At 40.9% G+C, this 19,061-nt stretch overlaps 1 protein-coding gene across 1 annotated transcript in view; it reads right to left on the reverse strand.

Moving 5' to 3' along the window:
• Positions 1-9,422: 9,422 nt before the first annotated feature.
• Positions 9,423-19,061, reverse strand: part of STMN2 (stathmin 2) — a 51,984-nt gene continuing 42,345 nt past the window's right edge. Inside the window, exons 4-5 of the mRNA XM_004427136.3 lie at positions 18,691-18,882; positions 9,423-10,764 (exon numbers count right to left, since the gene is read on the reverse strand). Of these exons, the coding sequence (XP_004427193.1) occupies positions 10,705-10,764; positions 18,691-18,882 (252 nt within the window). The 3' untranslated portion in view covers positions 9,423-10,704. The remainder of the gene's footprint in view (positions 10,765-18,690; positions 18,883-19,061) is intronic.

The following is a 19,061-nucleotide window of genomic DNA, read 5'->3' on the forward strand; positions in this document are numbered from 1 at the left end:
GGGGATTTGAACCCAGGTACTTTGGCTCTGAAGTCCATATTATTGTCCAGCACACCATGCTGCTTCTGTATAGCTAGGAGGCTCTCAATAATCCAGACAAGAGATGATGGTGGATTAGAACAAGGTGATGTAGTATATATGTATATCTATCTCTCTGTAGATAGATTTTAAGACTAGAGCCAACAGAATTTTCTGATGTTTGTGGAGTGTGAGAGAAAGAGGGGAATCAAAGACGACTACAAGGTTTTTGGCTGAGCAATTAGAAGGATGAAAATGCAAGAGAATGGGGAAGCAGGATTGGGAGGGAATATTGGCAGTTTTGTTTTGGACCTGTTAAGCCGAGATTCCTATTATACAAGTATGCACATGGAGATGTCTACAATATATACAAATGGAGATGTTGAGTAGTCAATTGGCTATATGAGACTGGAGTTCAGGTGACAAATCTAAAGATAAAAGTTTGGGAACTGTCAGCACATAGATGATGTTTAAACTTGGAGACCACCCTTATAGACCACCAAGGGAGTAAGAGTAGATAGAGAAAAGAAGAAGTCCAGGGAACAATCCCTGGGGCACTCGGACATTTAGAAGTTGGGTAGAAGAGGGTCCAGCAAAGGAGATGGAGAAGTACCATCATTGAGATGAGAGGAAAGCCAGGGAAGTTTGGGGTACTGAAAGGCAAATGAAGAAAGATACCATGGAGGAGAGAGTCATTAGTTATGTGAAATAAGATGAGGGCTGAGATAGAAGTACAATGATGTACACCTGAAATTTTTACAATGTTATAAACCAATGTTACTGCAAAAAAAAAAAAATAAAAAAAAAAAAAAAGGGAAGAAGAACTGTCAAAAAAAAAAAAAAAAAAAAAAAAAAAGATGAGGGCTGAGAACTTACTATTGGATCTAGCACCATGGAGGTCATCGGTAATCTGACAAGAATAGTGTAGGTGCAGTAGAATGGAGAGGGTTCATGAGAGAAGAAGAGGAGAGAAATGATAGTGGGTGGAGACAATGCCTTAGGAGTTTTGCTGAAAAGTGGAGCAGAGAAATATGTCAGTAGCTGGTGGGAAAAACGGAATAGAAAAAATTTTTAATATGGAAGAAATAATAGCATGTTTTTATGCTGACATTGTAGAAAGAAAAATGATGAAATACGAGGGAGAGGAAAGAATTCCTGGAGTACATCTGAGTTGGTAAGAGGAGATGGGATCTAGTGCACAAATGCAAGAACTGACTTTGGCTAGCACATCTGTGGTAATCAACAGGAAGGCAGAACACAAGTGTGGTAGGTGGATAGATGCGTTGGTGGGAGTCTATGGAAATTATTTTCTAATTACCTCATTTGCTCAGTGAAGTAGGAAGGAGAGTCATCAGCTGAGTGTGAGGATAGGGGAGGAAGTGTTGGAAGTTTGAAGAGGTTTAAGAGTATAAGACTGAAACTAGAGAAATAAAGTGGGATTGCCGGGAAAAATTAGGGGCTCATTTGAAGTTATGTTCGTGAATTTAAAGAAAGACCAGTCAGAATATCTGTGTAATTTCTACAGCTATGTTCATCTGCATGGGTACAGGCATGGACTAGAGGGAGAGTTAGTTTAGCTAGGGTTATGGGTTTGGCCAACTGAGAACAACACATTAAGGGAGGGAGTTGTAGGGATAGATAAGGGAGAGATTGCAATGATTGCCCATGGACAATAAGATGGTAAGGAGGGAAGTGATGACTGAGGAGGGTAAGGAACATGAAAAGATACAATCAAGGGATTGGAGTCCCAGTGTGGTTGAAGGATAGGAGTCAAGGCGCTAAAGAGATTCAACGGGAAAGACAGGAGGCGGTGATCAAAGAGTGGGATGTGTGGAATGGAGATAATGGAGGGATTATGGTTATTGATAATAATAAGGTCTAGGGAATAACCACGAGACTGAGTGACTGAGGAAAAGTGGAGGAGCCAGATCACAAGAGAAGGAAAGGTCAAGAACTCAGAGCAGAATGTGGAAGCGTCATCTATGTGGGTATTAAAATGGCCAATCATTAGGACAGAAATAGAGTTGAAGAGAATAACAGTGATCTGGGAACTAAAAATCATAGCGAAAGGATGAAACGTGACCTGGGGGTTGGTGGTGAACATCAACGATGAAGAGAAGAGGTTGAACAGTCTGGTGACATGAGATTCAAGAGTGGGTGTTTTAGGGAGGAGGTAGAATGATCTGGAAGTGGCAAACAAAAGCAAAGTAGATACTTAGCACATCTCCTTGAGAAGCCTGCAGAAGAAGTTCTCAGGGGAGAGAGAGGGGTTTCCATTGGGAAAGACGTTGTTTACAGAGGGAATTTAAGGCTTAAAGGAGACAACGCACACAGTGTTCAGCACATAAACGCCAGGGATTTATTTACCAACCCTAAGAGCTGTGCTAGTGCAGTACTTCCCCATTTCTGAAGATAGTTTAGTTCAGCTGGACTCCATTTCCTCAGGAACAAATAGTAGCTTCAGTTTCAGAGACCTGGACTAGCTGCTGCCTTAAATGACACGAGTTGCAAGCAGAATCAGCAGCCCAGGTGGTGAGATTTGTTGGGACCAGTATTGGTTTGATGGTGCTGAGCTGAAAGTTTTGGTGTTAAATTTCTAGTCAAAGAGTTGCCCTCAGGTGATATTATTCTGTTTTTCTCTACAGTTAGATGTTAGAAAATTTTCCATTTTTTATGGAAGTTTATCTTTCTCATCATCTAAAATGGTCCTTTGCATGCCATAAAGCTTAATTTCAAGCTCAAATAATTTAAAACCAAGCAGACACTATCAGACTATCGAGGAAGGAAAGAAGATGGTAGCTAATATTTATTAAGTGCTTGCATATGCCAGGCATTGCACTAAGTATTATTCTCCCTTGAATTCATCAATTCATTTTGATCATTCATTCATTAACTCACCACAAATGTGTGTGTGTGTGTGTGTATAGAACACTTGCTAAATACTAGGGATTCAACAATAAATTAGAGACTGTCTTAGTGGAGCTTATGGTTGAATGAGAGAAACAGCTAAGCAAACAGAAATTATAATACAGTGTGATGTATGTTAATAAACAATCGTTATCAAATATTAACTCTGCATCAGGTGCTGTGTGAAGATCTTTTATATTAGCTTGTTTAATCTTCTCAGACATTATGTTACTCATCTCACAATAATGCTGTGTTATAAACGCTTTCAAACCCTGGTGGCTCATGACAGCAAATACTTTTCTTGCATATTCTCTTTTCTGTTTCAGGCTGTTGGTCAGCCGGGCCTGGCCCCAGGCTTTTGACTGGATTCAGGTCTGCTCACGTGTCTCCACATGCTGCTTGTTACAGCAGCTGCTCCATGACATGTTTTCATGACGCATCATAGGAGTGCAAGCTGGCAAGCCTCTGCACAGTTAAAGCCTTACTCACGTCAAACCTATTTTTATTCCGTTGGCCAAAGTGTGATGCATGGCTAAACCCAACATCAGTGGGGTGGGGAAATATACTCTGCCTCCTCTAGTGCAAAGTCAGATGGCAAAGGGCAAGGATGCATGGAGAGAGTGAAGAATTGAGAACAATCATCCAGTCATCCATAGATGTTTACTATTATATCATCCCCAACTTATAGGTGAGGAAATTTTAAGAAGATAAGCAATTTGCCCAGGGTCAGAGAGCTAGAAACCTTGAACCCCAGAGCCCATGCCCTTGCTACCACACTATTTTGCACAGGGTGCCTTGGAAGCCCGTAGGAGAGGAGGCTCACCAGCCTTGTGGGATGTGAAGGGTTCAAGGAAGGCTCTGTAGGGAAGGTAGGGCCTGGGGCTGATCCTGAGTAGTATTTGGCCAGAGTAAGAGTTTCCATTTGCTTTAACAGCAAAGAGGCCGTTGGTACTGGTGAGAGCAGTTTCACTGGAGAGGTGAGAGCAGAAGTCAGATGGTGGTAGATTAAGGGGTGCATGGGAGGTGAAGGAAGAGAAACAGCTTCTAGAAGTTTGAATGAGATAGGTAGAAAAAAATATGACAGTAGGACTGGAATGGGATAGAGGAGAGCATTTTTTTTTTTTCTTCAAAGACCTGAGTGCTTAATGCTAACCTGAAACTTTGTAGAGAGGCCCCGTTGGATTAGGATTTGGCCTCTAAAATATCCATCGCATCCTTGCCCCTTGGTACAATATGCACCCTGATGGACTGAGGGAGGTGAGGAAGAGAGAAGACTTGAATAGACTCAAAAAAGACGCAGAGGGGATAATTTCAATGATTGTGTGTGCCATCGCATACTAACATGTGCTCTAGCTTAGTGTCTGTCATATAGCTTATGGAACTGAATTGATATGTTTATTTAACTGGAATTTAGAGTTTATTTAACATATTTATCACAAGCAGGTTTGAAAAGACTTTCTTGGAGCTCCCGTTGATGTAAATGAATCACAATATTCCAGGCTAGCGGCAGGTTCATAAACCTCACTCCTCTCTTTCATACACAAAAGAGTCTATTGAAGCCTTGGTCATGGGAATTGGTGTGTTAAGAAATTATAACTTTCAGAGGTGGTTGGTACAAGTAAGTACGTAAAGATTTTTGTGCGCTAGGATTCATATAAAGTTTTCTTTTTTACTCTCTTACCTTTTAAAACAATGCAGGTGACTATAGTTACCACCAAAATAAACCAATGAAGAAATTCAATCTGCCTTTTAGTATCTGAGATAAATAGTTCATCCCTCCCAATTTCATGGCTTTAATTGGTTTCTTTGGGATTTAGAGCTCAAATGAATTGAAAATATGCAAGGCACTTGAAAGCTGTTGAAACATTCAATTTCAGATTGGAGATGAGGTGGCTGGCTAAGAGACCTGCCTGATGGTGAAAAGAATTTCAATTCATTAATATTTGTTAATGAATAACAAACAATCCCAAAGTTCAGAGGCTTAACACAAAAAGAGCTTCTCTCACTCATGCTCCATGTCTCTTGCAGATGGGGGCCGTGCTCTGTTTTATCTGTATGCCTGGTCACAATAGCAGAGGGACACCGGGCATGGTGAAGTGAGAATTTCCTCTTAAAGCTTACACCTGGAAGTGGCACAAGTTACTTCTGCTCACATTTCACTGACCAAAGCAAGTCACACAACCACACCTAACTCTGAGTGTTGGGGAAGTGCAAGCCCAGAGGAAGGAAGCCAGAAAGATTTAGTGACGGCACTAATGACAAACAAGCGGAAAGGTATTATGGTTGTCATCAGTGCTGTTCACTAAATAAGTCTGTGATCTGCACTGCAGGGTGCCAAACTCTGTGCCACTCCAGATTCTCTTTACCTGACTCCATCCTGCTCAGCCCCAGAGGTGACTTCCATACATTGCGTTGACTGGACTCCCTTGCCCTCTGGTTTCTTGTTGGATTTGGCCAATGTGAGGCCTTGGCTAGATAGAGACTGAAGGGTGAGAGAAGAAAGATGTTGAGATATTTATCCCCCAGATCTCTCTTTGCTGGGCTGTGTTTGTTAGAGGCTGAATTCCTCTCCTGAGGGACATAGCCTCTGGTCAGACAACCGCCTTCTACAGCTGGCCCTGTCTCCTGGGTCTTCAGGCCATGGGTGGAAATGGCTTCTCTCTGTTGGGACACCCTAGTCTCTTCACTATACTTTGTTGGTTTCTTTTTATCCATCCACATCCTTGTAATAGCATCTTCATTAACTTCTCTTCATCTACCCTTTTAGAGTGTGCCATCTTTTTCTTGCCAGGATCTGGACCAATATGATGATGAGTCAAAACTTAATGACTCTTTGATCCACAAGTTTGGTGGGCAGCAAGCTGGCTGAGAAAACCGCTCAGATTCCATGGAGGGCATATTCTCCAATGCTCTCGCAGATGTGGCCAAGGAGGATAAATGAACAGGAAGATCTGCCTGGAGGACAGACCAAGAGCCGTGGACTGGGGAGCTCCTCTCTGGGAGCAGAATAGAGACAGAAGCAAGGAATGTTCCCTATCCCAAGGGTAGAGGGCCATCACAATGTCTGGCCAGGATTTCTATCATCATTGAATGTTGTATATCCCCTGAGGGTCTCCTTCAGAACAAGCATGCCTATTGTGATTATCCTGCCCCCATTTCACCTTTGTAATTAGATACGTTGGGGAAGATAACTTGTCTCTTTAATTTATTTGTCTCTGGCCAAGAGGACTCATGTTCACATCTGTCAGAGAGAGTATTGTGCATCACCCAGGGATCCCGGACGTTGAACTTGCTGTCACGGTCAAACGGGACTTGGGGATTTTATATCTTAGGGACAGTGTGAATGTACTTTCATGTGGGAAAGAGAGTGAATGGAATATTTGGTCACCAGTAGGGTGGTAGTCATTGGTGCTGTTCACCAAACATTTCTGGCTTTCTTCCTTCTGAGCTTATGGTGGGATTGCACTTTCCTGCCCATGTGGAGTTAAATGTGGTCCTATCACCTGCTTTGGCCAATGAAATGTGGCGTGTGCTACTTCCATGTAGAAGCTGTAAGAGAACCAGCGCATGGTTTGCCATGCTTGCACTTTCCCTTTTCCATGGGGGGCAGCCATGTTCCAGACAGAGGCAGCTCCATTGGCCTTTGGCTGCAGAGTGAGGAATGACACAGCGCAGAGGCGGCAGTGACCCACGTTGGACATGTATAGCAGGAGGAGGAAACAAACCTTTGTGGTTTTATTTCACTGAGATTTTGCAGGCTGTATCACAACCTGGTCTAGCCTCCCTGACTGATATTGTAGAGAAGATAATTCTAGATAGAGAATCCAGCATGTGCATGGAGGCCAGCGAGTTCATGTTCTTAGCAGGTCAGAGTGAATAGTTTGGTGTCCAAGGAGAGTAATGTTCTTGAGAAAAGAAAGGGATGATGGGGCACCTTAACGTCACATAGAGGAGTGCAGATTTTATTCTGCTGATAAAGGGGAGGTGGTGGTAGAGTCCTGGAGAGACTTGATCAGAGGGTAGAGGAGGCTGCAGATTGGAGCAAAGGAGACTTGTTAGTTGGTTGTTTAAGTGTCTAATGGGACCCCAACTAGGGCAGTGGTTATGTGAGTAGAAAAGCAGCAAGGGAGGAGGGACAACTTGGAGGTCAAATTGATGCTACTTGACCAATTGGAGGTGGGCAGTGAGGAATGCAAGGCGACCCTGAGTTAATTTGGGGGAGGAGCTTGGGATCTTAGTTTTGCTTTGGGCTCTGTGTTTGCCTTAGCAGTGTTTCAGCAAATTGCCTGATTAGAAGTCAAGGATGATTGTCTCATCCAGGGCTGGGAATGCAAATGGTGATTGATTACTTGGTTGCTAAAGCCAGGGGTGCCATGTCTCCCCCTTCTCATTCTCTCCCTCAGTGTGAGGTGGGGTGGGTGTGGTGGAGCATGGCTATTGGTACATTTTTACCTTTGTTTCCTCCTCAGAACTGTTGTAAAGGCTGGTACCAGCCTCCAGAGAAGAGCACAGCATTTGTCAACCTGCAGTTGTTCTACATATTTTTGAGTGTAGAAGAGATAGGAGAAGAGAGTAAATCTTTAAACCAATGGGATTATGTGAAGTTTCTTCACAGAACATTTCAAAGTCATATACACAATTTAAACACAGTCCTGAGGAAACCAAGACTCTCTGTAAAAAAATCCATAAGTGGAACCAGGCTAACAAACTGGACAACTCACGGAATGACATCATCCCTGCAAAGAGATCTTAGTTCTTCTCTTAAAGGGTCAGGAGCATCTCAGATGCTTTAAGCCCTACTGAAATAAAGTGTTGTGTGAGAGATGCTAGGTCATTGGTTCCCTGACCTCACCTGTCTTTTAGCCCTACCCCAGCCCTTAGGTGCTTTCTCTCTATTGTTTTATTATCCTGGAAGGTGTAGTTGTTCATTTTTTCTTCTTGGAATCCTTTGAGTTCCACTCCCACTTTTTTGGATAAGATTGAATGAGTTTCTTTTCACGCCCCACCCCCAATGGAACATGCCCTGATTGAAACAGATACCATCAACATGGCTGTCCCCGAGAATTCACACACCTGGGTCAATCTCATTATTTGTAGTGGGGCTTCTTAAGTGAGGCTGCAGACAAGGAGCATTAGCATTATTTGGGAAAGTGATAGAAATGCACATTCTCAGGCTTCCACACAGACCTCAGGAATCAGAAACCCGGGGGGAGGGGGTGGCTCAGCAATCTGTTTTTAACAAGACTTCCAGGTCACTTGGAAGCGTGCTAAAATTTGAGGGCCACTGGTCTAGGGAAGCTTCGTAGACATAACCCATCCTCACCAGTGTGGTGAGATTTGGGGATGGTCTGCAATGAGCTACTAATAAGGAGAGAAATCATGAGAAGTGGGCATCGTGACCTGGAGCAAAATCCCTTATCCCTCTCTGTGCCTTACTTTCTTCACCTTTGAGATTAGGCAGTTGGATTGGTCAAGAGTTCCAATTAAGGGACCCACGAAGTAGTAGGAGAAATAGTTGTCAGCTATTTCTAATATTTCAGAAAGCTTCATAGAAATTATGTTATCCCTCAATACGCTGCAAGCACTGACCAAAATATTCTGTTTGCTAGTTCTGGGCCAAAATAAGCGACTAGACTGTGAGCTTCTCGTGGTCATTCAATTTCCTGTTTCCGGGACTTAATCACAGGGCCTGGCCCAATGGAAGCCCTTCAAGTAATGTTTTCTGAACTAAGTTACGTAAAAATCAGTGTGAAAATACAGCTTATTGTATGCTAATCAGAAGCTCAGATTGACTTCGCAAAGGAAGATCATGGAGTTCATGTTTTTAAGCATATGTATGGATTGTTGCAATATTAGATTCCCACAATTAAAGGATATTCAAGATAGAGACCATGTGGCCTCAACCCTCAACCTGGCTTGTTAGCACTCCTATGGACTATAGCCCAATTTACTTATTCATAAGTCTGTGTGGTTTCAATTATTTATGATTTTCTGCTAAAACTGGATGTGGTTCCTTTGGTCCTGCAGGATCCATCTGGGTCATTGACAGGACCCTGCTGTGTCCATGTGGCAGTCTGTTTATTGGCAGTGCAGAATTCAGCAGGACGGCGGGAAATCACATTTTAACAGACTGGATAAGGTGTCCTGTGGCCACAAGGAGAACATGGGGTGGTGCCAGGAACCTTCCAAGTGCTCTGATAGGGGCTCTCTTCCCCAGAATTATCGGTCTGAGCTGGTGGTATCTCCTTCAGGACTGAACGTTTTTAAGGGGAACAGATTGAAGAACCCTCCCGCGGTGTTGGCCCGTCAGAGGGAGAGAGAAGAGAGAGGCTGCCTGCTGCTCCAGGAGGGAAGTGAATCAGCAGGGCTCTGGTTTCCTTCAAGCTCTCATTATTGTCTCTTTGCTTATGAGATTGTCTAATCCGATGGCCATCCTTCTAAAATCTGAACTCCGGGGTCGCACACATGCAGGAGCAAGAGAACAGACCAAACCTTGATTAGTTCACAGAACTCCAATTCTTTATTAATCACAGCTTGCTCACAATGACATACAGGAAAATAGCACTAATGGAGAGTAAATATGCAGGCAGCAACCTTCAGGAGTTGGGAGTTGGGGGAGAAACGACTTCAAAACTGCGATAGGTATTTATGGTGGGGATCTGGTGATTCTTAGTTGGCACAAATGCCCTGCCTAGCCCCCTTAACTGCATCAGCCCTCACAGATGGAGTGATTTTTTTTTTTAATAGGCAGGATTGCCTCACACTGGGGAAGAAAGACCAGCTTGAGTGAAAGTCCGCAGTGTTTTGATTTTGCGTGTGTGTTTTAATGCAACAACCAGCTCACAGTTTCCAAGTGGAAAAATATTGAGTAGCATCATGTACTTGTACTATAGGTAAGAGCTTAAAATGAACATCATCAATCATGGCATCCACAAATAAGCCACCTGACACGTTAATTAATTCATTCCATCAAAAGAACTTAAACTAGAGAATTAAGCCCACTTCCTAAAGAGCGACTTCATGGCTGCTTGAACCATTTGGATCTGGATCTGTGTTCAGCACTTTAGAAGGTTCATTTGTTTGCTTCTACCCAGATTGATCTCAGATCTGTCTTCTCATCCATCCCTTTCTAAAGCCAAAGCACATTTGTAGCACATAATCCAGTAGAAGCAGAAGTAAATGCTATGATTGGTGGTTTTTCTTAGCCTGGTTTTGTAGTTTCTAGGCAGTTAGGAGATTATGAGCGAACAAATGTGAGGTTTGTGTGGAGTCACATCTGTGATCTAGGTACGATCTTAGTCAAGTTCAGAGATTACAAAGCTGTCTAGGTCATTAGGCAATGGTGGGTTTCTAGCACCATGGACTGTCTACTGACCTCAGTTTTCTGTTGGAATGGAAAGGGCAGGGAATGGAGTTAGACATGGGGAGCTTCAAAAAGAACAGACCTAGCAAATTCATTTGAGTGGAAAGACACGACATCAAAAGCCTGTTACAGGACATGTAAGATTATGAAATAACTTGCATAATGCAATACTTGTATTTTTTAACAAAAATGTAAGTATTTACAAAATAAGATCCAAGGTATTTTTTAAACATCAAGCAAAACATTCTGCCAAGAGACCGCATTGAATTTTTTTTATTTTTGATTCTGTTTTTTGTTTTTTATAATGAGTTCTTTTTAAACCATGTCATACATTTCCCATACTGATATCGCATGATCCATTATAATATAGGCAGGGGGGTTTACTAATGGGGGGGCGTGCCATACCCTCCATTGCTTCAGCCGGACAGTTCAACCTGGAGTTCCTTGTTCCTGCGCACCTCCGCAGCATGCCTCTCCTAAAAAACACCAGAGGGAGAAGAAATGTCACAGAGCCTTGTTGTCTGGTCCACTGAGAACCACAAGGGCTTGCCCACTTCTTCACAGACTATACACTTGACTGGAAATAACCCAGTTTGGTATCTACCTTTAGAAAATTTTCTCATTTCACAAGAAAAGAAAACATGGGACCCAATAGAAGATCTTACAAGACTTAATAATGTCTTTAAAAATTTTTTTAGTACTGTATTTGATTAAAACTATGACCAATAGGTCATATGATTCAGAGAATTTTGAATATTATGGCTACTGTATAAATCCAGAGAATAGCAATAAAACATCATATTGTAGTTTTCCCTATCATTTTTTTTTTGTGTGTGAGGAAGATTAGCCCTGAGCTAACATCCATTGCCAATCCTCCTCTTTTTGCTGAGGAAGATTGGCCCTGGGCTAACATCTGTGCCCATCTTCCTCTACTTTATATGTGGGACGCCTGCCGTAGCATGGCTTGAAGAGCGGTGCGTAGGTCTGTGCCTGGGATCCGAACTCGTGAATTCCGGGCTTCCAAAGTAGAGTGTGTGAACTTAACCACTATGCCACTGGGCCACCCCTTTTCCCTATAATTTTTAATGGTCTTTTTCCTTTTCTCTAATTTTTAAGGGCTTTATCATTGCCGATGGAAACTTTGGGAGGATTAGATGCAGGAAGAGTTGTATGCTTCCTAAACTCTTAACCTGTTAGTCAAGGCCTTTCAAAACTTGAGTCCAAATGACCTTTCCAGTCTCACGCCCTGCCCTTCCCCTGCACCTACTTGATGTTTCAGTTTAATGGAACTGTCTTTTCATGCAATTTTCAATGCTTAAGATTCCTAGTCTTCCATCTCCATTTGGTCAGGATCGTAAACTCACTCCTTAAGGCCTGTAGCAGCTGTCTCTTTCTCCATGAAGATTTTCATGAGACCACAAAGTAAAAGTAATCTCACTTTCCATTTGGACACCTGCATAAGTCTTTCCTTGTATGTGGCATTCATTGGATTCTGCCTTGTACGACAGGCATTTCTGCTCTCGTCTTATCTGCTATATTAAGCAGATGCTTATACACAAGCTCACTGAGGGCCAGGAGTCTATTTTCTCACTTTTGTTCCACTTGCAGGGTGTGGCAGAGTATTTTGCACATAGTACATGATAGGTGGGTGTTTATTTACGTGAGGAATTGAGGCGCTAAACTTGGTTTGGGATCTGAACTTTCTGAGGAGGGAACTGATGGAAGAAAGGTGGATCCAGTATTTTTTTAGTACATGGTTCTGTATTGGATGACTAAAAGCCCATTGTCTTACATATCATAGGTGCTAAAAGATATTTGTTAAATTGACACTGGAAATTTTAAATGCTCATTATTAGTAGTAGTATTTTTCTATTTAAAATATTATTTATATTGCTATTTTTTTCCTCTGTAGCTCCAGAAATTTCTTGTGACTCTATAGATTCCTTTAGTTCAGAGACAATGACCTTGACCAGCTGTAGAGTAAATCTTATCACTAAACTCTATTAATCTCAAGGAGTGTCTGCTTACAGGGTTCTTTATAATATTGAGCACTTATTAGGCACTCAATATGTACCAGCTCTGCATAAATACAGATTTTACCTGTATTAATTCCCTTGATCCTCAGAACAATCCTGTGGTGGAAGCTCTATGTGGTTCCCATTTTACAGATGAAGAAACTGCGGCACAGAAAGGCTAAGTCACTCGCCCAAGATCACATAACTAGCAAGCGGCAGAGCTGGGACTCAAGTGCAGGGAGGCTGGCTCCACAGCCACACGCTGAACCACTGCTGTCAACCTCAGTGTGAGTGCGAGGACAAAACTGTAGAGTTGTGTGGAAAAAAAATGTGTCTTTTCAAAAGCAGGTTCTGGGAGAAAAAGGCGTATATCACCCTACACTTCCTTAAAAGATATAGAATTGGAGTAAGCAGGAAGCTGACTTCTTCCTGCTTACTGTCTCTAAAGAGAGACAGTTTAGAAGCAATTTTTCTTAATTGGCTTAAATGAGCTTTTGTGTACGTTCCAAAGCCAGGAAGAGAAGAGAGAAAAGGCATGTACGCAGAAATCACGTCCTGTTTGGAAGTGTCACAGGGGAATTAGCAAGGATGCAGCTGACTCTTTCTTCTTTTTGTTCTGTGATTATGAGGAAAAATGCAGCCAAATCTTTGTTTCATGCAGAAAGAAACTAATTACTGAGAGCTGAGCTCTGATGAAAATTGAGAAAAAAGCCCAGACCATCACTATGCCAGGAAAAAGTCAAAGCCTCAAATCTAAAGGTTCATATAGATTCAAATTTATAATATAACAGGAAACATTATAATTAGTATTACCGGCCTACTTTGGACACATTTCTTATTAAACTCAAAATTAGTTGTAAAGCAATGGATTTTGCCATAGGAAAGAACAAACATAATCTGTAAGCCTGAGCTAAGATGAGAAAAAAAGGAAATTTAAATAAATTCTGAGTTTCTAGGAAAAATATTTATTTTTTGGTATTTTAATAAATCTATTTTTTGAAAACTTTACATTCAAATCATCAAATATAGACTCATAAAATTGTACTGTGACTGTGTATCAAAATGTGGGAGAATCAAAGGCAGACATGTAGGATGCATGTAATTTTTAACATGGTTTATTTTTCTTATGAGCTAACTGTTTGCAGTGATCAGAAGACCTTGAGTCCAGAGGTTGCTAAACCAGTTGTGATACTCTGAGGAAGCTCATCAAGAAGTCAAGGATATTCTTTGATAATATTCATTTCATTATTTAGTTTCTACTATCGGCCAGGCAGCGTCAGGCACACTGGGCAGGACAGATGAGAGCAGGTTGAAATTTACAATGTTTTCTGCAATTTACTCCCTTCATCCCATCAATGTAAGAGAATGGTAATAAATAGTGTTTTAGTTTTGTATGCAACTATTCCTTTGATATGCAAAAATGTATGAAAGATGGTTTTAGGAAAAATTCTGATGCTCTAAGGAATGTGATTAGAGAGATTTCTGTGCTGGAAGCCAGAAATATGAGGTCTTTTCTCTTTTTTTCTTTACCTTTTAATGTCCCCTTCACCTCACTAAGTATCAAATATAAACAAGGGGCTTGAATTAGATGACCTAGGGTGTCAATTCCACCTGTGAAATTCTGTTATATGACCTAGGGTGTCAATTCCACCTGTGAAATTCTGTTATATAAGTCTATCGTAATGCAGGATGAGGTCTATATCATCAGGAATCCTTCTTTTTACTAATAGCTATGCATTTGTAACACAAAAGAGGGGCCAGGAGCAAGTTGTGAGTGCCAGGAAAGCACATTTTCATACATCAAGACGACGGTGGGCTTTGGAGTATAAACTTCCAATGCTGCTGCCAAGTCTGCTTACTGTGCTGTGTTTGATGACTGACACACAGTTGCAGCTTTGGCTTAGTATAAAAGTTTGGAGTCAAAGAGACTTCAGTTCAAATCTAGACTCTGTGGTCTACTTTGCTTTGTGATCTTGGCTAAATGGCTTATCCTCTCTAAGGACCGGGTTCCTTAGATGTGAAATGGGGATAATAACAGTATTTCCTTTTAGGGTTGTTTGAATTAAATGCAATAGTACATGCAAAATGCCTGGCCTATAGGGAGCAATCAGTAAAGGCTAGTTTTAATTCCCTTTTTCCTTTCACAATTCATTCATCAAACATAGTCAATAGTAAATTGTTACACAAATGGCATTCATGAATCAGAATACAAAAAACACCAAAAAACAAACAAAAGTCAGATGAGAAGAATGAAAGGTTACAATGGATGGAAATGGATAATGGTTGAAATCTGTATCTAAAGAGTTATATATTATCAACATCATCTCCTGGGAAATAATCACAGAATCTTATTCTCTTAAGAAAAATTTTTTTTTATCATTTTAAGCTACATCATAGTATGTGGCACTATTGTCACTAAAAGAATGGCTCTAATTTTTTCACTTGACCTTTTCTATACTGTTAGAGGTGAAATGATCATTTATACTGAAACCATGTCTCTTGTTTCCTAAGCACTGTACTTTGTGGTTGGATAGGGTAAAGGAGCTGTCAAAGTTCTCTGGGATTTTTGCTTCTCTCACTCTTGAACACCACTGAAAGCTCCTTTGGTATTTGTTACAATATTCTGAGCTGGGCGGTGTTGGCATTGGCTAGTGAATGATGCAGCAGAGTTATAAATCGAGATGTGACATAATTTGGATTAAGTGGAGAATTCAACAAGGTTCAGCAGAAGTCCTTTTAAATGACGTGCTAGGTCAATTAACATTCTCCATTCCCTCCAAACATCCTAGTGTCTGACATCTAAATGTTAAATGTTGAGTGGCTTCAGGCTAGCAGGCTCTGCCCTAGTATTTCCACATACTCTCCCTCTTGTTGGTTGAGTTATATGCTTGATTACAGTCAGTGATATTTCCAAATCTGTTCAGCTAGCTGCATTTGAAAATTCAACTATGTAATTTAATTAAATATTATAGTAATGGAATATTGTGAGGGCGAAGAGAAAGCTTTGGAAATACTTGAGAAACTGAAGTCTTATTAGCTATTGAGTGGATCAACTATAAAAGCTAGGTGGAAAAGTTGTACAACTCCTATATCCAGATTATTTTGTAGATGTCTTTAGTCCTCTTTCAATTTTAAGGAAATTGAAAGTGTACATCACAGCTAATGGGATAGAGGTGTGGATAATCCATGAAAAGAAAAGACGTGAACCCCAATTAACTGATCTGTTTTTCAAAAAGGTCCTGGCTCACATCGAAAGATTGGTAATTAAGTGTACATTTAAATATTGAACACGAAAGTTCCATGCTTAACGAACGTACGTATTATCGTTAAAAAGATCATACCTGCTTTAACTGATTTTCAAAATTAACTACTCACTGCAGTTCCTGGTTGGTCTGAAGAGAGAGCTGCTAGTACTTAGCGTTCTTAATGGGTTAGGTGGTGAATTTTCTGCAGGATACTGTCCATTGTGTTAGGAGAAGAAGGACATGTTAGGGGAGGAAGACAAGTATCTCTTTAACCTTTCCTGCATGGCAAGAACAGGTGTGTGTGTGTCTCTCTCTCACTACTCCAAGAATGAGAACATTTTTAACTTCACCAGGGTGTCAGTCATAATCCACAGACTATAATTTTGAGTCCTAGGTATGACTATTTATGTCACTCAATTGGACATAAATTGAGCCTAATGCAGGTCTTTGTGGCATAGGATCCCTTCTCCCACACCCTTCTCCACATTTGATTCTTCTCTATACAAGAAGCTGGAGTGTTGAAATGAAGTGCTATGGAAACAGAAATTGAAATAGAAGAGGATAACATTGTTCTTTGAATAAAGAAAGAACATTTTTATGGAGCAAAGATCAAAAATATTTGAATATAATTTATGACAACACAACAAAGCATGTTTAACAAGCCTTTAGCTCAGTGGTTCTCAACTCGGGCTAAATATTAACATCTACCGGTAAGCTTTAGAAATAATACCGATCTCCGGGCCCCACCCCAGACAATTAAATCAGAATTTCTTATTTTGAATTGCTCTCCAGTAGATTCTGAAGTGCGACTGAGACTGTTTTCGTTTTAGGCTTTCAGTTTTAGCTAAAGGCTTTGAGCTAACATGGCTGGGAATCCGAGTGGTTCGTGGGAATTTATCAGTGAATGACACCGAGGATACCATCATGGGCACCGTGGGAGGATATGCCTGCTCCAATGCTCAGTTCTCTTCACTGAGGAGGAGAGAGACTGAGGGCTGGTAGGCAGATTGCAGCAGAAGCTCACATGGAATTGTTTCACATCACTTGGCTAATTGATGGGGCTGTGACAGCTGTCAGAATGGTGGGCACTTAGTGTGTTAGCCTTGCTGCGGATTTATTTTTACTGACATTCTTCAGTGATTTTGTATTTACTGTCTATATTGGCCTCTGTTACATGTTGTCTTTTTCTCTAATTTTTGGTGCTATGTTATTTATTGTTGGATTTTATATTGTCTGCATTGGGAAAGAGATGGCTGGCAAATACCTTTTGATATTACATCCCCTTCTAGGTTTCTAAGCATATGGTTGGGACTCAATAATACTTGTTGAGCGATTAACTCATTAATAGGTGTCATTTCAGTAGTAATCGTCTTTCGAGGTGGCGGATTCCAGAGCAGTTTATGTTATATCGGCAGTTTCATGAATTTTCAGCATTACTGTTATTATTAACCCTCTTTGTAGTTTCTAATTTCATTGCAGTAATTTCATCCAAACAAAAGGCTAGATATGGGTCATAATAAAAACTTGCTTCGTGTTATTTTAGGAGAAAGCAAAGTAATGTTAGTACACACAAACACATACACAATATGTCAACAAAAAATTGTACCAAATCTACAACATAATTAGAATACGTCAAGTGAAAGTAAATTTGGTATTCCCTAAGGAAGATCTCCACTTTATTGATAAGATAACAGATCTTGGCTGCCACTGGTCAAAGATCCTATTAGATCTGAAAAGCATCTCTTTAGCTTTGGAACACCAGGGAAAATGTGGTCCTAAAAATGATCTGGGCTGCATCATTCAGCATGGGATACAATACTGTCTGCTGAGATGTAAATCAGAGTAAGCTATAAACTACTAGTTCTCAAATCTGGCTACATACTGGAATCATCCTGGAGAGTTGAAAAATATATAGGATGAACGCCCTGGTCCCACCTGTGGAGATTCTGCAGCTTGATGTCAGGAATGTTAAACACTCCACAGGTTGATTGTTTCCAGGACAAACTGTATGTATGTATGCAGGTATGCATGTATGTATGCGGGGAAGAGAGGAAATCTGGGTAAGAATAGGGAACAGTGCAAAAACGAGCTGGGCAGGCGCTGGGTGAACATAAATGCACAGAGAAAAATAAATTGCCTATTAAAATCCAACACTTATGGAAACACTAGTTAAAATATGCAAATTTTTAAAACTATTTTTACAATTAAAATCGAGAGGGATATACTGTATGTTTGCACATGTGTAATTTCAAAAACAGTAATGCTCCTGGATTGCCACTGATATAAATCTTGCACTGGATACTAATGGTCTGAGAATCCTTGGAATAAGATCAGTGTGCCCCATCCCTATCAACTCCACTTGATTTTTTCAGTGTCTAGAATACGAGATGAAGGTTGAGTCACAATTATTCTGAATAGAACATATAGAGATTCTGAGAGAACATTTTCCAGCGTACCTCCAGCACTGCTCATCCTGACTGATGGGCATGCGTACATGGTCAGGTTGGTGAGGAGAAAGCACCAGGACATCAGAACTTGAGGAAATGAACCTCCACTACTAGCTTCCCTTTGCTTTGCGTCCATGCAGTTATTATACACTAGTTTTCCATGTAGATTGCCCTACATGGAGAGAATGGGCTTCCCCCTGTTTATAAATATTCTGTCCTTTTTTGACAAATACATTTTTCCAACTTAATATTTGCACATTTAATACTACATATTAATTAAACATTAAGCTAAATATTAAATATATTATTTTATTATATATTATTGTTATTTATTAATATTATATATTTGTCTGAAATATTTAATATTTCCAGTTTAATATTTTTCCAGTAGATTGGTTCTTAAGGTTTGTATAGAAGTCTTTTATACACTTGAAAAGCATGAATCAGCCTCCCTGAATCTAATCACCACTGGAAAATTTGACAAAATTCCAGCTTTAAGTTGGGTTCCCATTCCTCTACCGTGATGCGGGGCCCACTAAGTCAATGTTACCCTGGGAGACCCTGCCCATGGGGTTAGCCGTGCTCTGCACCTGCAGCCAGTTTTGACCAAGTCTCTGGTGCCTGGGCATTTGAGAGCTCACCCAGCTGTGTTGCACATGAATGTATGCATCTGCTTGGGACTCTGTAGCGGTTACCTTTTCCTGCAGACGTTCAATAATAGCAGCTAGATTAGCCTCACGGTTTTCCTTAATTTGTTCCATTTTCAGGATCAGCTTTTCCTCCGCCATTTTGCTGAAGTTGTTGTTCTCCTCCAAAGCCTTCTGAAGGACTTCTCGCTCGTGTTCCCTCTTCTCTGCCAATTGTTTCAGCACCTGGGCCTCCTGAGACTGGGGAAGAAAAACATATCCATCTTATAATCACCCAAAAGCAAACCTGCCGGAATAATGGTCCACTGATGTGAGAGAGCAAATGAATAGCACTTCTAGCCTTGAGCACTGTTGTCAATTCTGTACTCATCTGCATGGCTTAGAGTTTTCTACAGAATGTGGCTAGTTGGGAAACATAG

The sequence above is a fragment of the Ceratotherium simum genome, chromosome 31, assembly GCF_057802395.1.
Source record: "Ceratotherium simum simum isolate JZ-2026a chromosome 31, ASM5780239v1, whole genome shotgun sequence".
In the NCBI taxonomy this organism is placed as follows: domain Eukaryota; kingdom Metazoa; phylum Chordata; class Mammalia; order Perissodactyla; family Rhinocerotidae; genus Ceratotherium; species Ceratotherium simum.